Source organism: Eretmochelys imbricata, chromosome 21 (assembly GCF_965152235.1).
Source record: "Eretmochelys imbricata isolate rEreImb1 chromosome 21, rEreImb1.hap1, whole genome shotgun sequence".
In the NCBI taxonomy this organism is placed as follows: domain Eukaryota; kingdom Metazoa; phylum Chordata; order Testudines; family Cheloniidae; genus Eretmochelys; species Eretmochelys imbricata.
In genome coordinates this window covers 14,058,502-14,084,918 of record NC_135592.1, presented here as the reverse complement: position 1 = coordinate 14,084,918, position 26,417 = coordinate 14,058,502, and the positions used below count along the sequence as shown (strand labels likewise).

Sequence of the window (26,417 nt, the reverse complement as noted above, 5' to 3'; positions counted from 1 at the left end):
AGCCCCCGCCTCCCCCAGGCCTCCTCGTGCCCCCCTTTCCACTGGGAACAGCACAGCAGAGTTGCGCCGGCCAGGAGCAGGCGTGCGAATGAACACACAACGGGCCATGAAGTTCTAGTGAGCAGCATCCAGAGATGCCACCTGCGGGCTCAGAGACACCCTGCTGTGCCCCCCCCCCCAGGCAGGCAGGCAGGCGCTATGTGGGGAGATCCCAGAGCGGCGCCCGCGGGCCCCTGTGGGTTCAGCGGCCTTGGCTGGCACCAGCGCACCCCGCCCGGCTCACCAGCGTCATGATCCCCATGCGGTCCAGGTCCTGAGCGGCGCTGCGAGAGGACAGCTTCGGGGTGGAGCGCCCGCTGACCGGGGGCGAGGAGCTGGCCAGGGACAGGGCTGTCAGGGAGGTGGGGATGGAAGCCCGTTTGCGGAGCTGCATCAGGTTCAGGCCCTCCATGCTGCCACTCGTGACGCGGGTCTCCAGCTCCTCAGCGCGCAGCTCCGTGGATTCCTTCTCCTCTTGAATCATCCTGAGGAATTGCAGACGGGGTGAGGCGTGGCAGAATACCCACTTCCCCACCGACGGCCCGGTCGCCATTCCTGGGGGTCCCCCGGCCCGCCTCCTGCCTCCGCGGCTGCCAGATTCCAGCGGCCAAACGGGATGGCACCACAGGGCTCTGCCCCCCAACTACAGTGCCAGGAGGCCCCTGTCCCCTCTCAGGGAGGCTGCATGAGGCCCCCTTCTCCACTCCAGCAGCGGCAGCCGGGCCCTGTCCCTCAGGAGCAAAAGGGATGGCCCTGGGGCCCCCCCAAAGACCAGGCGGAAGGAAGGTTGTTCAGGAGCCCCTGCAGTGTATTTTGATATGAACCCTTCCCTATAACTCCAGCACAGCGGGGCTTCGTCTGCGGGCTCCCAGGGCTTTTCTAAGTTAAAAATGTCACACGTGAACACGCCCCAAGGAGCCCCTAGAGGATGCTGCCCCACGATGCTTCGTCTCTCCAAATCATTCCGGATCTCAGCCTTCCATCCTTCCCGCCCGCTGGAATGCCCACGCCATGGTCCTGAGGAAGCTCCAGCTGCTTTCGTCCACTCTGGGCCGCACAAGTACCCTGAGCTGAGTGACGCGGTCTGCTGGGTTTGCAGTGGATCTCGGTCACCAGAGCAGGGCAAAGCAGCCAGAGGGTACAGCTAAATTCCCACCCCGTCCTCCAGAATCCCCCTCCCAACATTCCCCTGCACGCCCCCAAATTCCCCCTTCCCTCCTGCCCCTCCCGACATTCCTCTGCACGCCCCCAAATTCCCCCTTCCCTCCTGCCCCTTCCCGTATTCCCCTGCATGCCCCCAAATTCCCCCTTCCCTCCTGCCCCTCCCCACATTCCCCTGCAGGCTCCCAAATTCCCCCTTCCCTCCTGCCCCTCCCCACATTCCCCTGCACGCCTCCAAATTCCCCTTTCCCTCCTGCCCCTCCCCAAATTCCTCCTCCCCTCCTGCCCCTGCACCCATATCCCCGGCCCTCCTGCCCCTCATGGCTGCACTCAGAACCAGACACTCCGCAGATTCTACCTGATCTCCTCGTTGATGGCGTCCAGCTGCTCCTGCAGCATGATGGCCAGGGTCTGGGCGTCGGAGTGCCCGCTGGGGGACAGCACGTCCATGGAGCTGAAGAGCGCCTCGCGATCATCCTCCTCCACGTCCGAGATTTCCAGGTCGCTGTCGAAGGTGTGAGACACGGTGGCCAGGACGCCGCCTGGCTGGGCCTGCTCCCAGTCCTGAGAGACGGCAGACCCCACACAGGTCACTACTTCCCCACCAAGCAGCAGAGGCCAGGGCCCAACCCATGGGAGTTAGGCTCCTAACTTTGAGCAGCTGGGCCAAGCCATCAAGGTGAAGCAGCCAGCAACGGCTCCCCTTGAGTAGGGGCAGGGTCTGCTCCCTGGCGAGGCGTCGCCGAGTGCCCCTCATTCCTGTGTGGGCCCCCCTCTCACAACTGTGCCAGGAGACTCTTGTACACAAAGGCACCAACACACTGCCCTGCAGCAATCTCAGAGCTGGGCCCCGGGGAGACGGCCCCCCCATATGACCCCCAGACCCAGACCCTGGAGAGAGCCTTCCCTCTCAACCTGGTTCCTGGGAAGAGGGGCCCCCAGATTTGGGTCCCAGGGCAAGGGGCCCCCACACGCACCCTAGAGCTGGGCCCCGGGGAGACCCTTCCCTCTCAACTTAGGTCCCAGGGAGAGGGGACGCCCCCTTAAGCCAAGCTGAAGGGAAAGCCCCGCCCCTCAGTGCTAAGTCCCATGGAACAGGGCCCCCAGGTGCCCCAAAGCCTGAATCTGGTGAGAGGATCCAGGCCCTCCCCATTCCCCAGGGAAATGCAGGAACAGAGACACTCTGCTCAGGGCAGTGCTCTCTATTCACCAAGGGCCGTAAGTGCACACCGGCCGGCTCCGCTGACCCTCGACCCCCCATGCCAGCCCTGTGCCACGTGCGTGTGCCGTAGTGTAATGGCACTGTGCACCCACTTCACCCTGCACTTTAAACCAGGGAGTAAGTGCTGGCCTGGCCACGGTCCAGTCACTTCCCCACACAATAAGGAACCTCTTGGCTAAGAAGGGGGTTTAGGGCAGTAGCCCTGCAGCTGTCCCTGCCTAATGACCCCAGCAAAGCCCCCCTCATTCGAAAGGACACAGGCAGCTGCCACAGCTGTTTCAGTTGCAAAAGATCCGTAACACACTCCAAGCCGCCGGCGTAACTGGAGCCTGCATGCAGGCCGGCCACTGCCCTCAGAGCCGCTGGCTGGAGATCAGCCACGAGCCGCACTCGGAGCAAGGCCGACCCTGGGGAATTTTACCTTGGGGGCTTCTTCCCGCAGAGCTGCAAACCGACCCTTCTGTGGCCGGTGCAGTCCAGGAGGCGTCCCGAAGGTCTCGGCGGGGGCATGAACCCCAGTGCTCAGGGGGTACCTGAGGTCCGTGGCGCTGCCCACATGGGACCTACGAGAACGAGAGAGAAGAGCCACGGTGTGAAATGCTGCGGTTAGGACAGCACAGGCGCATCCCGACCTGCCCAGGACGAGCTGGCTCATGCGGCAGGCTGCTAAACCCGTCCCCCACCCCACAGGCCGAGCCGGTGCGCTCCGTGTCCGGCCGGGTTTGCACTGAAGGGAAGAAGAGATGGAGACGAGGAAGTCTGAGCTCCCGGGGCTGTGACCACCTGATCTGAACTGACAGTGCCTGCTCAGGGCTCTGGAAGAAAGTGAAGCCCCTACCTCACCGTCTCTAGATCCCAGGGAAATTTCTCCCCACCCCTGACTCTGGAGAGGCAGTTCCACCCGGTGGGTGTGAGCAAGAACTAGTGCAGGTAACCAGCCAACCTGTGATGCAACTGGTACCCAAGGCCCCGCTCCTCAAAGATATTTAGGAATCTAACTCCCACACAGATCAGGATCTGGACCCAAGTAATGGCCCATGTTTTCTTGCACCTCCGTGTGCTAGGCAGTACAGGTACCAACCACCTGGCTAAGAGAACCGAGCCACTAAGAAAAAGCCCTGCAGTGTGTTTACTCATTCCCCTGTGAGCCCCTGAGTTCACACAGTTCTCATCTGAACTCTTGTGATCCTCCCGACAGGACTCAAGCCCCCCAAGATCCTCCTGCAGCCTTCTCTTCTCCATAGTTCACTTCAGCCCATCCCCGTGGTGAAGATCTGCCACTAGAGCTGGCCGGGAAGTCATCCGCCCACCCAACCCCCAGCACCACCACCAAAAATTTCAACAAAACCAAAACTGTTTCCTTTTTGTCAATTTTTTTTCCTTCAGCCTTTTTGTGGGGTTCATCGAAAAGCTGAAAAATTTCAGTTTAAAACCAACCATTCGGGGCAGGGAGGTTCCCACAAATGGACAGGTTTTATTCATTTCATTGGAAAAACCCTTTTGGATAGCATATGTTTGAGCCACTCTCCCCACCACGTCTCTGCGCAGTACAGGAGCTCAGACCTGGGTATCCCGGTGAGGTAGCCAGCGCACAAGCCAACACAGTTTGAGATGTGGCCTCACCCCGCCTTTGCCCAGTGACGGAATTGTTTCCCTGGTCTTCTTTACGACAGCACTTGTCATGCAGCCTGGAATCATGCTGGCCTTTTGTGCCACAGGTGGCCACGGCCTTCCCCACTTCACTTTGGTCCTAGCCTGGGTCTCTTAGGGCCAGATCTACAAAGGTATTTAGGCACCAAAAGGTGCAGACAGGCCGCAGCTCGGACTCCGTGTGTGGAAGCAGAAACAGGCGCCGTTCCATGGGACCCCAGCGGGACTTCAGCCCTACGCATTTTCATTTTGGAAACGCCTGACACCCCATTCAAGCTACCGCCACGGAAAGGGAATCCAAATGCCGTTGGGTCTGACTCAGCAAACTTCAGGGCTTCCCCTCCCACTCCCGCAGCCCAGCACTAGTCTCAGCTCAATCTGCAGCTCGATTCTGCCAGCCCCAAAGACACCGGCGCCTCTCCTAAATCACCGCTCACGGTGCAGGGAGAGAATCCGAGAGAGCAGGAACCTGAGCACGCCCACGGTTCAGGTCTATGGCCCAGTGTGGCAGGTGGGGCTGCTCTGCAGCGCCCCCTAAGGGACCTTGTGCGGGACTACAGGTGTTCGCTTCCTTACTCTGTAAATTGTGGCCACCGGCTTGGAGCAGGGTGACCCGTGACCTAAGCGCTGCGGGTCTCTCTCAACATTTGAACAGCATCATGAACTCAGGATTCGGCTGTCTGCATTTTTAAGTATGGGGGGAAAAATCCCTCAAATGCAAGCACTTAATTGTAGTACTTGAGGGTAAAGGCCTGACCTGTCCCTGAGATTCTGGGCTAGCACTGAGGAACTCCTTCTCTTCCCAGTTCCCCCAGCTCTGCCACTGAGAAGAAGCAGGCCAGCCTTGCTGGCCAGTCTGCTGGCTGTCTCGCTGGTAGCCTGGTCTGAGCGGATTTTCCTGGAGCCAGGGAGGAAACCGATGGCTCCTGCAGGGGGGCAGAGAAGGCCTGATAGATCCCGTCACACCCAGAAAGCTGGCATGCAGTGCACACGGGGCAGCAAGACAGTCTGTGGCCAAGCCCGAGGTCCTTACCTCGTATGTACGCTGTCCGCAAATGTCCCGCTTCTTGTCTTTAGCTGGTCAACCTCCGACCTCAGTTTATCAATTTCATCTGACAACCTTCTCTGTTCAGAGAGAGACGGGACGGGAGGTTAGTTTGTACTGAGCAGCTCATCTTTTGGGGAATCTAGTTTCTCTTCAGTTAAACCTGTTTTAAAATATCACACCTGTCCCAGGCTCTGGGCGGTCTTAACGTGTCTGGAAAGCCACGGGGAATGCAGGCAACGGTGATGCTGCTGCTAGGGCCTCTGCAGGGCCAGCTAGGTGTGTTCCAGGGGGAACAGACAGATGCGTACACAGGGAAATGATGGGAGTCTGTTGTTGGTTTGTTACACGAAGGAGAACTGACCCCACTTGGATTTCCAGCTTTCGCTCCACGCCTTGCCGTGTGAAGGTTTGCACTTATCCCAGCGAAAGGGCTGACAGCAAGGAATCCACCCTGGCAGCCAAATCTGCCTCTAGCCCAGCTCCTCCCACTGCCAGCTAGCCAGCAGCTCTCTCCTAATCAGAAACTTGCATCTGCACTAAGTGGCCCCGTTACAAATTAATAGCTGCCAATGGAGAGGCCATAGCTAGGCAAGGAGGCATCACAGACTGGACTGGAGCCAGGAAACCATTATCGCCGCCTGGCAAACTCCTGCCTTCCCAGAAGGCGGCAGCCACATCCCATCAAGTCACTGCTCATGAGACTAGATGCATCAGCAATGACTTGACGGGGGGCTAGTGTAAATGGACGAGGATGAGGTGACACCATCGCACCAGGCTCCAGTCCCGTGTGCAAACGGATCAAAACTTGGGTTTCTCCAAATGCTCCTTCCGCCAAGCACAGAGCACCATGTCAGTTCCCAAACATCTGGTTCCCTGCACCGCCCTGAGCAGCCATAGCCCTGCTAGCGGGAGATGCCGACAGCTAAGGCCATGCTCACACATCCCGAGGGGTCAGGGGGCAGCAGACAGCATAAAAGAGGAAGGGCTAGCTGAGAGCAGCCCAAGGATAGTTATGAGCGAGGCCCGGGGATGAAAGCAGGGCTGCTTAGACCCCGCACTGGCTTCTCAGCAAGGTGCAAGGGAGAGGCAAAGTCCTGCTCCTCATCTTCAAGGCCTTCTGCAGGCCGGGCTGAGATCAATTGTCACTCCAAGATGGAGCGAGCTCCTAGGGACCAGGCGAGCTGCTTCACTGGCAGGCAGCCCTGAGTGTGGAACCACCTTCAGCAAGCGCCAAGATAGTCCAGGAGACTCACTCTATGGAAACTTCACCTGCTTAGCAGGGCTTTCCCCAGAGCCCGCGAGTTATTCTGCAAATCCCCCTCATATAAACTAGGAGGAAGGAGCAGGGAGCAAGAATCAGCTGGCCAACTTTATTCTCCCTTTAGAAGGGGCGTGGTTACGCTGGGGACGAGCGCAGGATAAATCTTGAGACAGCTCAGACTGGAGAGAATGTGCCTGTTAAATAATACCAGGGGCTGGTGGGACTCGCAGCTTTCACCCATGCCACGCCATGGCATTATTTATGGGACTCGTGCTGCTGGGCGTTTTGGGATCCTGGCTCTTGAACCCATAACCAGGGTGTTTTTAATAGATGTGGCTGCCACGGGCACGGGACTGGGAGTGAGGCAGCCCCCCGGAGCGGCACGTACCTTGTCATGCTGCTGTGCCTCGATCTGCTTTTGGGTGCTTTCCAGCTCTTGCAACAATGTATTCTTAAACATAAAAAGAGAGAGAGAGAGAGAGAGAGAGTCCGTTTAGCTCAATCAGTGGGCATGTGCCCACATGGTCGATGAGCCTCAGAGGGGGCCAGGCTGATGGACACCCGTCAGAACAGAAGGTGACGTTTTCCAGACTCTCAGCTGGCAGTGATTGGCAGTGGGAGCGATCGCACGGACAGATCCACCTTGGCAATAACTAGCTGTGGCATCAACCATCTGCTTTAAAATCCCTTCCTCGGGTACCCGCAGCTGCCGCAAAATGGAATGTGAATAAACAATATCTGCAAACTTCGCAGCCCTGCCCAAGGCCTGCACTGGGCCTGCCCCAAGCCATGAGAAGAACATCCGATGGGAAGGGACCTCTGAGGCCATCGAGTCCAGGCCCCACTATCACAGACCTGTCATATCATCCCCTTCATAAATTTACCAAGCTCCATCTTCACACCAGTGAGGTTCCCTCCCCCACTGCTCCTACAGGAGAAATATCCCCCAGTCCTGAAGCGAAGGGCGAGCAATCCGGCATGCGCCACAGACCACCCCCCACATACACACACACGCACACCACGTGCCTCATCCCTGCTCCCCACAGTGTGGGAGTCTCGCCTAGGTAGCCTGTAAGCTCTTTGGGGCAGGGACCTTCTGCTCCCTGGCAGCGTCCTGTACAGTGGCCTGCAGATGTTACCGCAATATGGATAATAGCGAGTAACACTGAATCGGGACTGCTTGTGACCAGCCTGGGAGGCAGCAGGTGAGATTTGCAGAGATTTGCAGCACTGCCCAATTCCCAGTAGAAAGGGACGACCAATCCCACAGTGGGGTTGGAAATCCGAGTCCTGGTTTTTCCAGCCCTTCCGCCCATTTCTCCCCTGTGCAGAGGCTGCAAAGCTGTGCTCTCCACAGAGCCGTCATGGTCTCCTCTTGCCCCTCACCCTGCAGCCTGGTACCTTTTCCTCCAAGGCTGCCATCCGCTCCTTCAAGTGAAGCTGCAGCCGCTCATTGGACTCGCTCAGCAGCCGATCCACCGTGTCAGACAGCCGCTTGTTATGCTCCTCGTTCATCTTCTCTCGCTGCCGGGCCTGCAACGGCAAATGGCAATCAGCAGTCTGAGCCCCTGGAGCTGGGAGTGCTGGTAGGATGCTTTTCAAATAGTTCTTTATCCGAGTTGGGAAAGGCCTAGCCCATCTCCTGGCCACCACAGGCCCCTACCCAGCACTGGGACTGCTTCCAGGCCATCATTTGGTGCCTGTAGGATTTAGCGAAAAGAACCTATTCAATGTGAACCTGGTTGAAACTGCTGCCATGTGGTCTCCCTGAGCCTGCAGAGAGCATGACCAGGCATTACCTGTCCCACTGATTTCAATGGGGGCTGACTCTGAACCCTAATGATGACATGTCACACAACATGCCAACACTGTTAGCTATTTCACTGCTGGTGAATTAAGCACAAGCGCCTGGCTTCCCCACGGGTGTTGGATGCAGTGGTGGATATTGGGGGAGCTGGTTGCTGTCAAGGGGTGCGGACCTAGGAGTTCAAGAGACCCCCCCAAAATTTCTAATGACTTCCAGCCTTACACACCACGGGGAATGAAAGAGGAAATGCACCCATGTACACCTGGTCCAAAGCCTCTCAGTTCCTGGCTCTCGAAATGCCCCTGCTGCCTTCTCCCCAAATTGCCAGCCTCCCCTGAGCACTCAAGTAAGCAAACCTGCCTGGGTGCCAGTGACCCTCCTGAACAGTGCTGTGGGCACGGCTCAGCTAGGGGGGCACATTCACATGGTCATTCCAAGCCCCTGTTTTCAGACTCTCACTAACCGTCGGAAATAGGTGAAGATTCAGGTTGAAATTCTTCCAGGCCCAAGAGCAGGATTCACACAGGACTCTGCTGGGCTGGAGTCAGCCAGTTTTGAGTTACCAGAGCAGAGAATTTATTTATTTATTAGTATGCTTTAGCTCTTGCTCTTGGGGCGTGCAGAAGTGCCTGCGTTTCCAGGCTTTCAAACATGCGAGAGCTGACTGGGTTCTTCGAAAATAACAAGGGGCAGAGCCGAGGCGCACCAGGAGATTATCACCAACATCAGAGGACCACGAGGACAACCCAAGGAGAGCAGCTCACCACTCCACATGCTTTAGAAAGGCGGGGCGGGGTCCTGATCCCCACCTGGGGCCCAGAGGAGGGAGGCTCATTGGGTCTGAGGCCATAAACAAGTGTCTCAGGCCGTTCATTCCTGGAGAAGTGGACTCTTTGTAAGTCGGTGTAGAGGGTCACCTGGCCAGGGGCAGCTGGAGCTGGTGAGCTCCCAGCCGAGAGCTCTGCCTGCCATCCTCGGGGCTTCTCCACACAGCTACCTTATCCTCCTGCAGCTCCTGCCATGCCTGGGAGCCCTGGCGAGCTCTCTGCACAGCTCTCCCATGATCCTGGCCCCACCCTGTCTCTCCATACAGTTCACCCGGCATATTGCTGGAACATGTGCTTGGCTGGCTGGTTTGACAGCGGCTGGAGGTTCTAACCACGTAACACACATCTGGCAGGAAATCTAGAACATGGTTTCCCAAGGCTTCTTGTTCTAGTTTTGCCCATGACCCAGAGCCAGTCAGGGGTGCGGAAAAGCAGCCGTATCCAGTCCCCGTTTCTCTGACACTCATTGCTTCTGCCAGGTAAGGGAGCCCCTCTGCTTAGACCAGCCACGCACTGCTGAGCTGGGTTAAGATGGTTTGGGAGTGACCCCACCAGCCAGCCTGAGATCACTGTGTGCACAGCACAAGTCTACTTCTGGGGCTGGACCCCAGTAAACTGGGTACAAGATACTAGCTTAGGGCCTGACCCTTTACAGTCAATTCAAGCTCCCTGCGGGGACGAAGCAGGCCAGTGAGAGGGAGGGGAGTTCGGCTCTGCTGATGCAGAGAAGATGCTCAGCAATTTAACCAGTGCTTCCTGCAAGTGAACAGCCGCCCCACTCCACAGCCTCTGGGCCTCTTCTCCTCTCTTCTGGACCAGTGTCACTGCCCTGACTCCAAGAGCGTTACAGCTGTGAGAGCGGAGAAGCAGGCCCAGGACTCTAAGGTGGTACATCGCTGGATCAAACAGATGGAGCGAGATTACCATGCAACTAGCATGATGGGGCCAAGCCCTAAAGACTAGATGGTGAGCAACCCAGGAGCAGGAGAGCAGCCCTCTGTTTACACCTCACGGCTTCAGAGACGGAGATTATCAGGGCTTTCCCCCCGGTATGGGAGGCAGCATTCTCTGGGTGTTCAAGCACACGACTGGGAGTCAGGAGATGTGGGTCATATTCCCAGCTGTGCTAGTGACTCAGTGCTGGGGCTCTGGAAAGCCATTTCCTCTTGCTGGGCCTCGGTTTTCTCATCTGTAAACCGGGGATGATCATTCCTTCCAACCTCACAGGGCTGCGGCGGGGGTGACATGTCCACACGGGAAGGACTTTGAGAACCTCAGATGGAAGGTGCTAGCTAGAGCCGTGCAAAGGATGTGGCGAATACAGCAGTACCCACCATCTTTCAGTCCCCCAGGGGCATGGATCGGCATTCATGTTGTGCTCCCAGCCAGTGCCGTTAATGATCCCACCAGAGGACCAAATTCAGTGATGAACCCTGGTCACGCGGCGCCTGAGAGATGTTGCGCATATGCTAAGTAGAATTCAGTCCTCCCAGAGACAGGCCTTGTTTAGACTAGGGAAAAATGGGTGTGTGTGGTGGGAGAGGAGTTATAAATGAAGGGAGCTCAGCGCCTTTGACATTCTTCTTAGCACCAGGAGTAGGTGCAGTTTAACACCTGTACATCTGAGTAACCTTAATGGGTAGCCTAGATAAAGCCACAGAGATAAAGCAAACATGGCATGGGAGATTCCCCATCCCCTCACCCAGAGCTCCTCCCAGAACGCCCCACAAGCACCTCCTTCCCCAGCCCCACACAGAGCCACCCGCGTCTCTTCCGCCGCTTCGCATTCCCATGCAGAGATGCCACAAATGGGAGTGGAGGAGCAGCAGCCCAGCTCGTGTCCACAGCAGGCATGTGACTCCTGCATTGGTGGACCTTACCCTCGCCAGCTCCTGGTTCTTCTCCTCCAGCTGACTCTCCAGCTGCCGCAGATGCTCCTCTATGCTCCCGTGCCTCTCCTCCGCCTAGGAAAATCCAAGGAAGCTTCTAGGAGAAGCCAGCATGTGAGGCTCCAGAGAGCAGCCGTCCTGCCTGGGAACCGCATTGACCCACCAGAGAGGGCAAAGGGACTTCAGTGCACTCCAGCACTGGACTCGACGGGACCCCCGTGGTGTCCCCAGGCACATCAGCTGGCCTCGCTCACTGAGTGGGCAGTGACAGCTCTCCATGGGGGGCTTGGGGACTGGGTGGCCCTGGCAGAGGGCTCAGCTGGGCCTTGCACACTGGCTCTCGGGCCTGGCATTCGGGTGCTGAGAGAACCCTTGTTCAAACACAACATGACAGATGTTCGTGGCTCACTGTGCTGCTCTGCACCAAGCAATGATGAGACCAGGCAGGTAACTCCTGCCTCTCGGGGACTTGGGGTTCCCCCTGCCCTCCATCAGTCCCTGTCCCACACATTTCCAGTAAACTGCTCTGCAACAGGTAGGGGAACCCTTCTCCCCGCTTGGCACGGGCTCCCTCTCTCCCCAGCTCCTGGGTGCCCCATACTCCCCCAGGCACGGAGGCTGGGGACAGCCGACTGAGCACCCTCAACAAAGGCACAGAGTCTGGCAGCGTGTGCTGGCGAGGATCCGGCAGCCGGGCAGGAGCAGGGACACAGAGGAGGCTGATGATGAGGCACAAAGGAGGTTGTAAAGACAAAGGCCACAGTGGCTGCTGCACCCCTCCCATCCCCAGGGCAGCCCCAGCTCTGCCTATCGTGGGCGTCTCAGACACACTTCTGCCCCGTTAAGGGTTGCTAGAGGCCGAGTGCCCCGGCGGTGCCCGCTGGGTGTCTGGGCTGGTGCACACCCTGGCAGGCAGCAGGTGCCAGAATTAAACTGAAACGTGGCAGATGGACTGGAGGCACCGGGCGAAGGGACCTGGACACCCACACGTCCCAAAGCCTCAGGAGCTCAGGTAGCGGGAAGGGTGGGCGTGGCCCTGGCCGCCTAAGTCACGCCTCTTCTCTGCCCGCACTCCCCACACCTCATCCCCAGCACCACCCACGTTAGTTCAGGCCACAGCCCCGCAAGCAACACCCAGCTCCCCACCACCGCCATGGGGTTATTTGGCCCCACCCTTCGCCGAGCCCCTCAGTGGAGCCCATCCTCCAGCAACTTCGCACGGCACAGCCCCTGGAGGAGCCTCTCTGCTCCTCTCTCTAGCAGAGTAACACAAGCGGCTCCGCTCTGGCACGCACATCCAGAATGCCCCTTCACTTAATGCTGTCAAAGGCCTTGGGGTTCGGCATCAGTGACAACCATGCACCGTCCAGGCAACCCCTGCGCGGGCAGGGGCTCCTCTCGGCTCAGTGCTAGGGCTGAATGGCCTGGGTTAGACAGGCGGTCAGAGAGGGGATTAACAGGTCCTTCTGGCCTGAGAATCTATGAATAATGGGGGGCGGGGGATGTTCTCTGGGGAGGGTCCTAGCTACTCCCACTGCCCACTTACCTTGGTAAGGGCTGCTATCCTCTGGGCAAGCTCTGCTTCTACCTCCGGCAGCGTCTCTGCCTTCCTCATCGTTTGCTGCAGTTTCTGCTCGGCCAGCTCCAGCAGCTCCTGGAGGTGCCGAGCCTTCTCCTCGCACTGCAGGACAACGCAGAGGAGACACACTTAACCCGGAGCCCTCTATACCCCGCATCATCCCAGCTGGCACACACACAAGCAAACAGGAAGGACCAGGGGAATCTGCCCTCCTTGGCTGGGTGAATTTCAGAGACTGGGGGTTCAAGAAAAGCACCAAACTCGGCTAGTCTCCCCCCGACAGATATTGCCAGCCTGGGTCACACCCATCGACCAGTCTCCTGGCTCCACCGCACCTGCTGCAGAAGAAAGTGCAAGGATCCCCCTAGTGGGCAACTGTGGAATTACCTGCCCATGTGGGAAGTTTCTTCCTGACCTCTGGTAGTTGTGATTGCCTCATGCCCTGAAGCAGGAGGGTTTTATTACTTATTAATTTTTTTACCCTCCTTAACATAGCTGTGGATGTTTTCACTATCCATAGAAAGGGATAACTCCATCCTGAATCCTGCAGAGTTCTTGACTCTAATAATCTCTTGGGGTGGTTAGTTCCCCCGGTTAATTATGCAGGATGGAAAAACTACCCCTCACACAATACATTTTGGCTAGCTCTAGGTATCAGCTGGGCTGGCAGTTGAGTCTAAACCTAGGACCTCTGCAGTGACAACCCTGCTGAGATTTCCCTGACCTCAGTCCCTTTCTGAGCAGTAGCAATGGCTGCGTCTAATTAACTGGAGCAGGCCAAGACTGGCACAGCACCTGACCCTGCAGAGGGAGGGCGTGAAGGATGGGATCCTCTGTCCCATCTGTTTGGCCTGTATTGTTTAAGATCTGGTTACAAGGGGTTAATTCAAGCAGAGGTTACTTGCAAGAAAGAGGACAATAGGTTCAGACAGCCCCATTTACCAGTACTTAAAAAGATAATGCAGGTGTCATTTGCTTTTGATGTTTTAACTCTGACCACGGGAGGGCTGGTAACCACAGTTTCCAGGCAGGAAAAATTGGAGCAAAGAACTTTGAAGGATACAAGGGAAGTTCATGGAGGATTGGGCAGACACTGAGGCAAACACTGCTGGAAGGCAGGCTGCACTCCAGTCCCCAGAGGCTGAGGCGTCTGGGACAAAGTTAGCCCCTGCCTCAGCCGAGCTGAGCGACCCTGGCGAGTACCCAAGGTGTTATGGAGCAGGGACCTGGTCGGAAGGTGGGAGAACTGTGGGGTTGCACCCTGCGAGAGTGTAAGGTGCAGCTAGCTCTGGAGCCCTGACAAAGGGCTTCCAGGGAAGACCGACGGCTGATCAGCAGGCGGGGTTCACTCCCGACGGGGCAGGCAGGCATCTCCAGACAGGATGCTCAGCTGAGGGGACAGAGGGGGGCTTCCAGGCAGCTACTGAGTCTGCAACCCCCCAAGCTGTTTCCTGTACGTACACTGCTCCTGCAATGCCGGGGAGGGCCCAGTACCTGGCGATGCAGAGACTCCTTGTTGGCCAGCTCATTCTCCAGCTTGTCGTTGAGGTCGTGGATGGAGGTGGCTTCTCTCTGGGCTGCCAGGTAGCGCTTCTCCAGCGTGGTGATCCTCTCCTCCATGTCGTCCTTCTGAGCCAGAGCCTGCGGGGACAGGGCACCATTAGAGTCACAGCGATCCACAAGCCCACAGGCCACTACCCCCAAGCCTGAGCATGGAAGGGGGAGCCCTGGCACATGCCAGAGAGGGGCTTAGAGCAGTAGGAGCTAATAGGACAGGGCTTGACAGCAATCAGGAGTCACTGTCATGGCAACAGACCCTCCTGTGCAGAGTAAGCTGAAAACCCCTATCCAAGTGTAAAGCCCTGGAGAAGCCACAGCTGCCGGCACCAACATGTCTTGCTGCCATGGGTCAGCAGCATGTTTGGGGACTGAGCAGGCAAAGGGGCAGAGATCCCACAAAACAGGCCTCCAGAAGCGATGGCCTCGTTTGGGGAAAAAAATTAAAAATGTGGCCCTTTCACCTCTCTGCCTTTGTTTCCTCCGGTCTAAAACAGGAGCAAGGTCCATGGGCAGAGCGGGAAGCTTCCCCTGGGGGAGGCTAGCACCCTGTCCCGCCTCTTCTGCGCATGGCCCCCTCCATATTCCATCCCTGCTCGGCCCCGGGCCCCACCGCCACTCAGCCCCCTCCCTGCTTGGCCCCACACCACGTTCCTCCTCTCCTGCGCCCCCGCGAGGCCGTGTCCCTGCTCTCCTCCACACACCCCGTCCCCTGAGGCCCCCACCACTCGTGCTCTCCCCGTCCCTCCTCTCCCCCCGCCCCACCACGTGAGGGCCCACTGCTCGCAGGGATGCGGGGAGCAGCGGGGGAGAGGGGTAGAGGAGGGAGGGGAAGAGGTGGAGTGCAGGCTAGGACACCACGGCCACCCCTGGCCTGTTTACACCCGCCGCCTACACGGCAAAGATCCTGCCTGCAGCAGAGCGCCTGGAAGCCGAATTGGTCAATATCTGCCCGGCGCTTTGACGCTGCCCCGTGCTGTTAAGAGCACAGGGATTGTTAGCACGGCTGGAGCACAAGCATCTGACCTCTCGCAGATCCCTTTGGTACTTGCTGCTTAGCTCTTCTGATTTTATAAGATCCTTCCTGGCGGTGCCTAGATCCTCTTCCAGCTCAGCAACACTGGCCACCAGCCCCGCCAGCCGCTCTTTAGCTTGCGCAAGCTCGAAGTTCTGCTTCTCCAGGAGCTCCTGCAGCTCTACCACCCGACTCGCCTCGTCGTTGGGGTGGACGGAACCGTTGGGAAGTCTCTGCAGAACCGCAGGACACAAAGCTTTAGCGCTGGGGTGGAGCAGCGTCTTACAGAGGGCCCAGAGAATTGCCTGCAGGGCAGCCGGCCAAGCTGGCTAGTGGAGAGCTGCTGGAGGGTGCAGAGGAGGGATGTGGAGCCTTCTGTCTGGGGTGGGGACTGTTTGAAGCAGATGGTTTCCACTTAAGCAGGCGGATTTGGGCTCACAGTACATTTTATCTGCTCCCTGTTTAATCATGGGCCCAGTGAAGAGCTCGATGCCCTGGTTAGGAGTGCCCCACAGGTGCCTCTCTTGGAAAGCACGGCCCACAACATCCTCCAGCCCAGTCCCCAAACCTCAGGGCCCAGTCCTCTCCTCTCACCACGGCCTCACACCACTTCCCTCTCCCAGAAGGGGGGAAACCCGATTTGCCTGGCATGTCCCGAGATCACAAGGCAAGGAAAAGGATCAGGAAACGTCAGGGAACCAGCTCTGTGCTCGGGCACTGGGGGAAAGAGGATGACAAAGCCACCCCAGAAAGCTCCGAGGTCACCTGCAGCTACGCACAGCTGCCACTCAGACGGCAGGCATGGAATAGCACAGTCCCTCTCTGCCCCTCGGAAAGAGCTCTCACCTTCCAGAGAATCTTTTGCCCTGGTTCCTTGCCCTCCACCCTTTTCTCATCTTCTCCGACTGAGGCTTCCCTCTGTGCAGGGCCCTGCTGCAAAACAGTTACCTGTAAAATGCAACCACATTTAGGCATAAGCTCCCAGCCCTACTTTTAGTGCCCCAGGCCCTTCGCTCCCTGCCAGGGCTGCGGGCCCCTGCACTGCAATAACTGAGATCTTTGTTCACAGAGTCAGAGATTTAAAGGAACCATTGAGATCATCTAGCCTGACCTGCACCGCACAGGCCAGAGAACCTTCCGAGGGACTTCTGCATCCAGCCCATCACTTCTGGCCGAGCTAGAGCAAATCTGTGCCCAAAGGAGGGCCTGGAAAGCCCAGCTGATCGGTAGCATTAGCCCAGATACAAGGGAGGGGTGAGAATGGACTGTGTACGTGTAGATAGGTAACAAGAGGTAGATCCTGAGATAGTGTAAGCTGTCCTTGCCCGTCGAGCTATGGGTCTCATGACAGCAACGGAGTGATAACAATTCGCACCAGCTGAGGATCTGCCCCTTGATCCCCACCTACCAACACTCTAACGTGCGGACCCACGGGTGGGAGGAATTGGGCTGGCACATGGGTGTCGGGCTCGGAGAAACGGGATAGACCCGAGACAGGAAAATCAGGCTGAAGAGGAGGAAAACTCCTAAAGAGCAAGATCCGCCATGCCCCCTGCTCTCTGCCCAGCTGCTGACATGCACCCCCACCTGCACCCTGCACTGGCATGGGGTCCCCATCACACCCCCTGGCAGTGCTAGGGCGCTGCATTCATGTGGCTGGGCTGGTTCATTTCTGAAGGGAGGGAGGGAACTGGGATGAAAGGCCAGAGAGAGGAAGATCATAATCAACCCACCCCATCGCCCAGCTCCCCATACTTTCTGCTCTCCCCCATTTCCCCACACTCCACCTGTCAGCAAGCAGGGACTGCAGCAGAGTCAGGCTCCAGGCAACCTAATGAGCACAGCTGCCTTGTAGAAGGCTTCCCGATGAGTGGGAACAGCCAGCAGCCCAGCCGTTGCTCACAACATTCGCCCCTGGCTACGATAGCTCCTGCCTGGCCTCCCTCCAGTAACCCGGCTCTGACCCTCAGCTACTCCGGCTCTGATCACGGGGCACGATCACCCACGTCCCGGTTGCATCCCCCGGGCACCGCCTTTAGGAAGACACCCCTGACACTCTCCGATTTTGTGCCAGCACCTTCCTTTGCACAAGCCTCAGGAGCCCAGGCCGGCGCTGCCCGTGCACACTCTATTGTGCAATGCACGAGAAGGGGGCGCAGAGGCACACGTGGTTCTAGTGAGAGCCCAAACCGGTGCCACACAGCACAAGCCCACGCGCATGAGTCACACAGGGCAGAGGCCTCATCCTGCCTCTGTTGGGGCGGGATGGTGGCCCCGGGTGGCCAAGTCCCGGGAATGGGTCTCTCCCCGCAGGAGAGAGAGGGCCAAAGGTGGGCGGCTGTCCATTGGGGCGAACGAGGGAAAGAGCCGCAAGTCCGGAGGAGGCGAGAAAGCCCCATTCTCCGCTCTCAGATGTGGCCTAAGATCCCATCTCGAGCCCTGGATTCATTGCCCGGGGATGCCCCCACTGCAGTCAGAGACGTGACGAAAGCACACGCAGACAGAGCCGGCTAGCTCGGACCCAGCTAGTGCCAATCCCGATAGCAGCGATGCTGCGGCAGCACAGACTCGTCCCTCACGTACGTACCCAGAGCCCAGGCTGCGCTTTTACAGCCCGTACGGAAGCCCGGGCTGCCGGGGCTTCGCTGCCGTTGGTTCCCGAGCTAGCTAGGCCACAGCTGGCTTGGGCAGGTCGACCGGTGCTGCCGTTACAGCTCGGGGCGCAGTGTAGACACACAGGCCAAAGGACCAGGAGCGTCTTCCTTCAAGGGGATGAGGGCTGGTCTCTCTCCTGGAGTTCACAGATCAAATGGGGTTAAGGCAGGAGTCGAGCCTCTGCCACCGGGCGGACGGGTTCACTGCCGGATTAGGCACCTGCTGCTCCGGGCCGGACCAAGGAGGCCTGGGGGAGCGTCAGTGTTTTTTTCGGCCGCAGCCCCCCAGGAAGCACACGGCGGCCCAGCACGATGTCCGTAGCAGATGAGGCCCCACGGGAGGATCCCAAAGCCCCCTCTTACCTGCTGATGGGCACTCGCCAGCTGCTCTTCTAAGGTTGCCACTCGCTCTAACGCCGCTCGCAAGCGCTCTCTGACCTGCGGGCATCCCAGACAACGGAAAAGGCAGTTACTTAGCTGCTGGGTGGGCACTGCTGACTCCTCGACTTGGCCCGACTCCTTGCCCGGACCCAGCACGTGCTGGGACCCAGGATCACACCCGAGCAGCATGGTACTGCCCGATCATCAGCCAGGGGCCAGAGCCGGGAGGGGCTGCAGGAGGAAAGCCCGGGGGTCACTGAGAGATTCGAGTTTGTGCTACTCCCACGATGCCTTTCCACTGAGGGCTGAGCATGGGCATCAGATCGGACCCCCCACCCCTGCACCGTGCAAGCTGCATACAAGGCGTCTCACCACCAGGCTGCCCTGGAGCCCCAGCTGCTGAGACAGGGCCCAGGATTTTGCTCCCCTGTCTATATAAGTGGGCTACTCCCGTCACACTTGGCTCCAGCCCTCCCCCTCTGCTAACTCCAGGCTCCCAGGGGTGGCTTTCCGGAGAGAGCCGCACGGCCAGCCCCAGCACCCCCAGCCGTCCGTCCGCAGCATGCAGCAGTGTGGGGCCAGGGCGGGCCGAGCAGAGAGGGGCCTGAGGCCAGGTATCACTGGGGGAGGGGTCAGCATCCCACCACCAGCGACAGGCACCCCAGCCTAATCCCATCTACCTCCCAACAGCCATGCGCTCCGCCAGGGCAGCCAGCCAGCAGCGTGTCCCAGGGATGTTTACACGCGAGTCTGGACGGTGACTACGCCATGGAGCTGTGCCCTGAAGAACCTGAACCAGGCCTGTGGCTACAGAGTAATAGGGTCACTGTCTCCCTGCCAGCTCCCCTGGGCTCTGGGGGGAGCCAGGAGTGCCTGGGGCCTGCTGCATCATCGCTCAAACGGCTCCTTTGCCTGCTTCCCTGCTGGGCCAGGGGAGCCCCTGGGAGAGCAGGAGGGGTGCTGGCGCTCCAGGCCAGAAGAGGAGAAGCCAAGAACCAGCCACCAATTATGTCTCTGAGTCTCTGCCCCAGGCCAGGTTAGAGCAGCCTGGGGGCTGTTCCACCTTATCCCAGCTGGCAGAGATCCCCAGTGGGTGCGGCACAAGGCAGAGGATCTGCCCCCGAGCACTGATGAAGGCCCCTTGACTTTCAGCCTACAGGGACAGGACACCAGGGCTCGCATATGAGCCAGCTCCTTCCAGATGACTGATCCCCCCTCACTGCCAAGCCCTGCCATGCCTCTGAGCCCCCGTAACTATCTGAACCCTCCCAACTCCTCTGCCCCAGGGGCCAAACTGCTCCTCTGCTTCCCCACAGCCGCTGACAATGCTGAGACAGGCCCGCCGTCCCTCGCGCAAGCCGCATGCCGGGAAGCACTGTGTTCAGCAAGCCAACGCCTGCAGGTCTCTGGCTGACCCACTTCTGCCAGGAGAGCTCCGGATAAAAATCCAGGGGGAGGGTGATCTCGCTGCCATAATGCCCCAGAGGACTGCAGAGAGCCCTGCGGTCCCGCTCAGGGAAAGACGTCCTGCTGCTTAGAGACAAGGAGATTCTGCTTTGCACAGGAGAAAAAAGGAGGTGGAGAAAGGAATGGCTTGAGGGTTATTTCTGGGAGCTGCCTTCCCATGGGTCTCACGTCCAGCCTTCTCCATCCATGAACACAGAGAGGGAGGGGGCTGGATGCTAGCCAGGCAGGGCCAGTGAGAGCGCTGGATACAGAGTGTCCCAGGTGCGGGGCAGCTGGCAATGGTAAGGGGGCAGGGCCCCAGCTGGCTCCAGGCCCCTCTGCAGGCAGCTCACCTTTTCATCCAGCGCTTTGTGATGTTCGAACAATGACTTCAGCGCTTTGAGGACTTCCACTTCGCTGGAGACGCCGGACGGGGACTGAGCCTGCCGCTTCACCACCGTCATCCTCAGCGAGCGCTCGTGTCTCGAGACCAGGCACTCCAGGTGCTCCAGCAAGAGCTGCAAGAGAGGGAGGGAGAAGCCTTCACCGCCTCCCATGGCCCTGCTCTCCGGTCTCAGCCCGGGGGCTGAACAGGGCACTTCTCTCCTCCCCAGTTCCAGAGCAAAGGCCACGGTGGCACAACGCACGGCAGCCCCCATCCGGGCGACCAACCCAGCTCCACAGCCCAGACCTGGGCACATGCTTTACCGCCTGCCCAGCGCACAGAGGGGGCTACAAATGTGAAACCTCTTATTACTGGGGAGGGAGATCTGGAGACCCCTCCTCACCTAGCTGCAAAGACCAGGAAGCCTTTGGAGATCTCTCCCACGAAGCATGGAGAACCCACCCTGCCTTATGCTCAGACCTGGGGAAAACGTATGATGAACGGCCAGCAAACACAGCCACAAAATCTCCATCGCACGCTCACCTCGCCCTGGCCATTGAAAATAAACACCGTGCGGCTAAAGGCCACACTACGCAGATCCCCGCTGCACGGCATCTTTGCTCCCCCAAGCTCAGGCCCCGGCACACTGCAGCGGATTGGCCGTGTTGAGAGGGGAAGCGTAGTTTGAGCTGAGGGGCTGCTGCAGTTTGAACTTCCTTAGCAAAGCTTAGGGCCTGGGGCAGGGCTGGACCAGCATGGATTTCTATAGTGTAGGACTGAGGTTCCTCTTTAGTGCTGTGTGGGGATCCAGGACAGTCAGAACAGCCCGTATGACAGTCCATACACTGCAGTGTAGTAAGTATGAATTCAACGGGGTTGTAGAGAAATGTTGGGGGGTTCTGTTCCCAAGCCGTACAGAACTCAGTACAGAATGAGATCCCGCCGAGGCAGGTCCCTAGGGGACAAACTCCAGAGACTCTATCGCCAGCTTGCCCAGAACGCGACAAACCAGAGTGTCCATGCAAGGGGGAAGACAGCACAGGGTTTGTATAGCAATTGCTCCCACTCTGCCCAGCTCTAGCCGGTATCGTTAGTCCCAGAGTTGGGAACCACTGGGGTTTTTAATAAGCACCTCTGCTCACAGAGCCTTAGAAGCAGCCAGGTATCAGGGCTAGGAACAGACATTATTCCCCATGACTTACCCTGGTGTTATTCCGCTCGGCTTTCAGCTCCGAAATCTCCTCTTCCCGCTCCAGCAGCTGCTCTCGACAGGCATTGAGTTCTCTCGTCAGCGTGGCAAACTCCTGCAAAAGGTCACAACGCTACAGCGAGCGGAGATCGCAGAGAGGCCGCACGCTGTCCTGCGTGCTGGGAGGCTTTACAAGCCCCCGAGAGGAAATGGACTGTCCTGGTGCATATCTGTTCAGACTGATGTCTGATGAGGACACAAGCGAGGTCCCGATCTGCTACTTCAGGAGCCTCTGGCACTGTTTAAAACCACGATACAGCCAGAATGATGCCAAACACCATCCTCAGCTCAACCGGACAGACAGCCTCTTCCCAAGCAAAACTTTGCCTCCTCCAGAAACGACTGCCTCTGACGGATTCCACCGCCTTTAGACTCCCAGGGGGGAAATGGGCCTTGCTGGGTACCCTGGCTGCTAAGCCTGGTGGTTTCAGAGGGACGCCCTGCCACCACCACCCCCCCATTACACCACGGGGGCTCCTAGATCTCCACCCCACTCATCGTGACTGCAGCAGTGTTGCTCAGGGAGAGAGGCCAGCTATCCATCTCCAACCAGGTAGCACTTTTTAGGCTAAAACCACCACCTTAAATTTGACCCACTAACCAACCAGCAGCTAAGACAGCCCCAGAGCACATGCTCCCTGTAAGGCGAGCCCCTGCCGTCTGGATCAGCCTGAGTTCCAGGGCTCGTTGTACGTGCTCTGGCCAGAATTTACAACTGAGCTGGCCTGCGGGCTCAGGTGATCCAGAGGGTGACGTTGCACTCCATATTCCTTATGAAAATATGCTTATGATATGAATGACATAACTGAGAGATACTTTATGCCAGATGGCTCATGTGACATATCATTGGAAAGGGTGTGATTTACTGAAGGTGATTATACAGTCTGTGTGCCCGTATCATTTCCGTATCTGAAGTTAGGAATATTGACTATGAATCTGTATTTCAACTATGCTACTTTGAGTGATGCCTACTGCTAACACTTCAGGTACAACCACGGAAAAGCCAGACAGGGGATGGCCCATCCACGAGGACGAGAGACTGTGAAAAGCTTGGCCTTCCTGTGGACCCTCCATACTGCTCCTGACTCATGGACGCCGTTAGCCTACAGAGTCAGCTGGTCTTGTCACCTGATACTAAAACATTACCTGGGACTTCTTGTAACTTTCCACTGTAAGGGAAGCGGGGGGTCAAGTTTGGGAAACAAAAGATTCCCATCTTATGTAAATCCTATTTAAGGGTGGGGAGGAAGGCAAACAGGACTCCTCCTCTCCCTGGCCTGTCTGCCCAAGAAGAAAGACTGCAAAAGGGAAGGCAAGGGGGGAGTCCAGACTGAGACGGGTCCAGTCTGAAAAGGAATATAGCTGGAACTCTGAACCACAGAAACTTTGCAAACTGCCTGCAACGATATCAAGGGTGAGAAATATTATTTGTAACCAATTGCTTTAGTGAAACTAGCTTAGTTTGCGTGTTTGATTTCATTTGCTTAGTAATCTGCTTTGTTCTGTTTGCTACCCATTTTACCACTTAAAATCTGTCTTTTGTAGTTAATAAAATTTGTTTTATTTCTAGTATAACCCAGTTTCTGTAATTTCTAACTTAGGGGCGGGGGAGGAGGGGGGGGAGAAGGTGTGCATACCTTCCTCCACATTGAGGGAGGAGGTGGATTTCATAATATACCTTTGGGTCTGCACTCCAAGGGAGGTGGACATCTGAGTGCTGGAGCAAGTCCCTTAAGCTGAGTCTTCCCAGAGTTGATCTGCAACTGGCTGTGGCCCTACCTGTGTGTGTGTTCGAGGCGGTTTTCAGAGCCTGGCTCAGCAAGACAGGTTAAAGGGGGTCCATGCTGGCAGAACAGGTAGACTCACTGGTATCTCAGCACATCCGGTAGCTTCCCAAGGGGTCCAACCCGTCACACAGAGAAAGAGTTAATGGGGGATTCCCCTGCCCTGTCCAGCCTCCCTCTCCTACCAACAGTGGAGGATAATTCTCTGGAGCTAATGGAACCACCACAAGCTCCTCTTGGTTCAGATTCCAACATCTCCAGTTTCTTCATCTGTCTCCCTGGCTCCCCTGAAGGAACTGCCCTCTCCTGGCAGGACCCAATCGGTGCTCACATTGCTCACCCCGAGAGACATGCAGGCAGCCCCATTTGCTGTCTAGACAGGAAGCAGCTCCAGAGCTCCTAGGGCATCCGGTGCTGGAGCATGTTGTTCACAGCAGCCCCACTCAACCCAGCCCACCAGCCTCCTACACCTGTCTGTGCCATGCAGGATGTCTGGTCTAAGGTACTTCTATGGCCTCCATCACTGTAGTATCCGAGCCCCTTGCAACCTTTACCCCATGTGGCAGGGCAGTGCTGTATCCCCATTATACAGATGGGAAACTGAGGCCCAGAGAGGGGAAGTGACTCACCCAAGGTCACACAGGGAGGCTGTGGCACAGTAGAGATCTGAACCTGGGTCTCCCAAGTCCCAGATTCCCACACTGACCTCTGAGCCACCCCTGCTCCCTATGTTGCATTTGACAATCTGGGCGTCTGCCCCTAGAGCAGCAGCATTTTGGAGAGACCAGGGAGAAATGACCACGTCCGGTCTAAGGGCTGGAAGCAGCGGATCAAAAGCGCAAGAAAGTCCGAACTGCGCTGAGCGCCCATCAGAACATCACAGTAAATCAGGCGTCCTCAGACAGGGCAGAGTCTGGGGGGTTTTACCGGGGGTCTAAACACTAGCCGAGCATTTAGAAACAGCTTGGAACGCACTGAGCAGGGGCTGTCTCCATAGTTCCTTAGCTGCAGGATGCACCCAGGAAAACAGCATTTGCCCAGGCAGCTCTCAGTGGGTCTGCTTGGCAGCTTTGCACAAGAACCGAACCAGGGGAGAGAAATACTAACCTGAGCAGCACGCCCCGTCGTGAGCACATTGCCCCCGGGCCCCAGGCTCTGCGCTGGCTGCCGAGGGCTCTCTGGGTGCAGTTTGAGATGTGGACTTGGAGCTACGGAGCCCTAACCAGCCCGGCACCTGCTCCAGAGACCGTCTCTCTCCCCACTCCACCGACTTCAGTCACCATAGGCACTCCAGCTCGAGCCCTCGCGGTTTGCAAGAGGGGTCTGACTTCGGCCCTTGAGCCCCAGCTTGGTCCAAAGTAGCCCAGATGAGTTGCCCTTTAGAACATCCTGCAAAGACCATCCATTCACTCGGGCTTCTGGGGTGTGTGTTTGATGGGGGAGGGGTATTTCTCTTGGTTACTGGCGGGGGTGGGGAGTGTATTATTAACAAGGAGTGTTTCTCAAAAGTACGTAGAAAAGGCACTTTTTCTCCTCTGTATAATACAAAATTAGTCCGTGTGTTCCTACGGCAGCTTCTTTGCTAACAGTGCAATCGTACGTATGATCTTGCTGGACAGGAAGGGAAAAGACACATCTGTTTTTAACCTCGCAGGGGCTTGGGTGAGAAGATTTTCTCCTTGGAAATAAAGATCAGCTATCCACAGCTTAGCCCAGACGAACGCTGCCCATTGCTCCTCTCTCTGGAGTTTCTATTCCACTCTATACAGAATTTATAACACTCCCGGGGTACTGACCGCTCTGATCACAGGCCCAGAGGATCCCATCACGCCACTGCTCCTCTTCGTGTGTTGCACTTGTCGACAGGCTAAAGGAGACACATGGAATTGGGAGCTCCTTGGAACAGGGACCCTGGCTTTGCACAGCACCTGGCCAGTGGTACTCTGCTCTGGACTGGGGCACTACAGTCCTAGCAATACTGATTACTAAAAGGCAGGCAGAGCGAGGACCGGTGCCCATCAGCAGGTACGCAGGAGAGCACAGGGTGGAGGGAGTCTGCAGAAGACAGCCCCTTTGAGATGGTGCAGTGCACAGACACAGGACAATGCAGAGGGGACATAACAGCGCAGGTGACCATTCGAGATGGCCCAGCCCGAGGGCTCCCTTCCAACAAGGTGTGAATCCTTCCAGCCATCAGGCAAATTGTCAAAACAGGAAGCACGTTGGCCTCCCTGATGTGCAGGGCATGACTAGATGGGATTATGTTTTTATCTCTCCGCTGATGCCCCAACCCCTGACCCTGGAGAAGGCGACTTTCCCCACGTGGATACTATTCCCATAGGGACTTTTTAATCTTGTTTTTTTCCTCTGCTCAGAATCTGATTAAGGCTCGAGTCCCTTTTAAACTAAGAACAGTTGATGAGGTGGAATGTAAATCAGGTGATTGGATCCCTCTGTCTGTGTCTTGTTTAATGTTTCAGATGCTTTTTTGGTATCACTCAAGCTCGGGAGGGAAATCTGTAGGAAATCTCAATCTCATGGATTGAGAACTGGTTAAAAGACAGGGAGCAAAGGGTAGGAATAAATGGTAAATTTTCAGAATGGAGAGGGGTAACTAGTGGTGTTCCCCAAGGGTCAGTCCTAGGACCCATCCTCTTCAACTTATTCATAAATGATCTGGAGAAAGGGGTAAACAGTGAGGTGACAAAATTTGCAGATGATACTAAACTGCTCAAGATCGTTAAGACCAAAGCAGACTGTGAAGAACTTCAGAAAGAGCTCTCAAAATTAAGTGATTAGGCAACAAAATGGCAAATGAAATGTAATGTGGATAAATGTAAAGCACATTGGAAAAAAATAACCCCAATTATACATACAATATGATGGGGGCTAATTTAGCTACAACGAATCAGGAGAAAGAGCTTGGAGTCATTGTGGATAGTTCTCTGAAGACGTCCATGCAGTGTGCAGCGGCAGTCAAAAAAGCAAACAGGGATGTTAGGAATCATTAAAAAAGGGATAGAGAATAAGATGGAGAATATCTTATTGCCCTTATTTAAATCCATGGTACGCCCACATCTTGAATGCTGCATACAGATGTGGTCCCCTCATCTCAAAAAAGATATACTGGCATTAGAAAAGGTTCAGAAAAGGGCAACTAAAATAATTAGGGGTTTGGAACGGGCCCCATACGAGGAGAGATTAAAGAGGCTAGGATTTTTCAGCTTGGAAAAGAGAAGACTAAGGGGGGATATGATTGAGGTCTATAAAATCATGAGTGGTGTGGAGAAAGTGAATAAGGAAAAGTTTTGGTTGTTTTTCAAAGATACGAAGGTCAGAAGGGACCATTATGATCAAATAACTATAAAAAGTTATTTACTTGTTCCCAGAATATAAGAACTGGGGGTCACCAAATGAAATTAATGGGTAGCAGGTTTAAAACAAATGAAAGGAAGTTCTTCAC

General features: G+C 56.8%; 1 protein-coding gene across 6 annotated transcripts in view; it reads right to left on the bottom strand.

Moving 5' to 3' along the window:
• PPFIA4 (PPFI scaffold protein A4) overlaps window positions 1–26,417 on the bottom strand; it is a 98,697-nt gene that overhangs the window by 45,627 nt on the left and 26,653 nt on the right. For 3 of the 6 annotated variants that reach the window (XM_077839127.1, XM_077839129.1, XM_077839126.1), the window contains exons 2-16: window positions 21,124–21,225; window positions 19,890–20,054; window positions 18,073–18,147; window positions 15,902–16,003; window positions 15,632–15,642; window positions 15,067–15,247; window positions 13,978–14,124; window positions 12,451–12,585; window positions 10,896–10,979; window positions 7,783–7,914; window positions 6,770–6,832; window positions 5,106–5,197; window positions 2,844–2,985; window positions 1,559–1,764; window positions 284–524 (exon numbers count right to left, since the gene is read on the bottom strand). In XM_077839127.1, the coding sequence (XP_077695253.1) occupies window positions 284–524; window positions 1,559–1,764; window positions 2,844–2,985; window positions 5,106–5,197; window positions 6,770–6,832; window positions 7,783–7,914; window positions 10,896–10,979; window positions 12,451–12,585; window positions 13,978–14,124; window positions 15,067–15,247; window positions 15,632–15,642; window positions 15,902–16,003; window positions 18,073–18,147; window positions 19,890–20,054; window positions 21,124–21,225 (1,878 nt within the window). The remainder of the gene's footprint in view (window positions 1–283; window positions 525–1,558; window positions 1,765–2,843; window positions 2,986–5,105; window positions 5,198–6,769; window positions 6,833–7,782; window positions 7,915–10,895; window positions 10,980–12,450; window positions 12,586–13,977; window positions 14,125–15,066; window positions 15,248–15,631; window positions 15,643–15,901; window positions 16,004–18,072; window positions 18,148–19,889; window positions 20,055–21,123; window positions 21,226–26,417) is intronic. The other 3 variants (XM_077839128.1, XM_077839131.1, XM_077839132.1) reach the window with 3 other exon arrangements.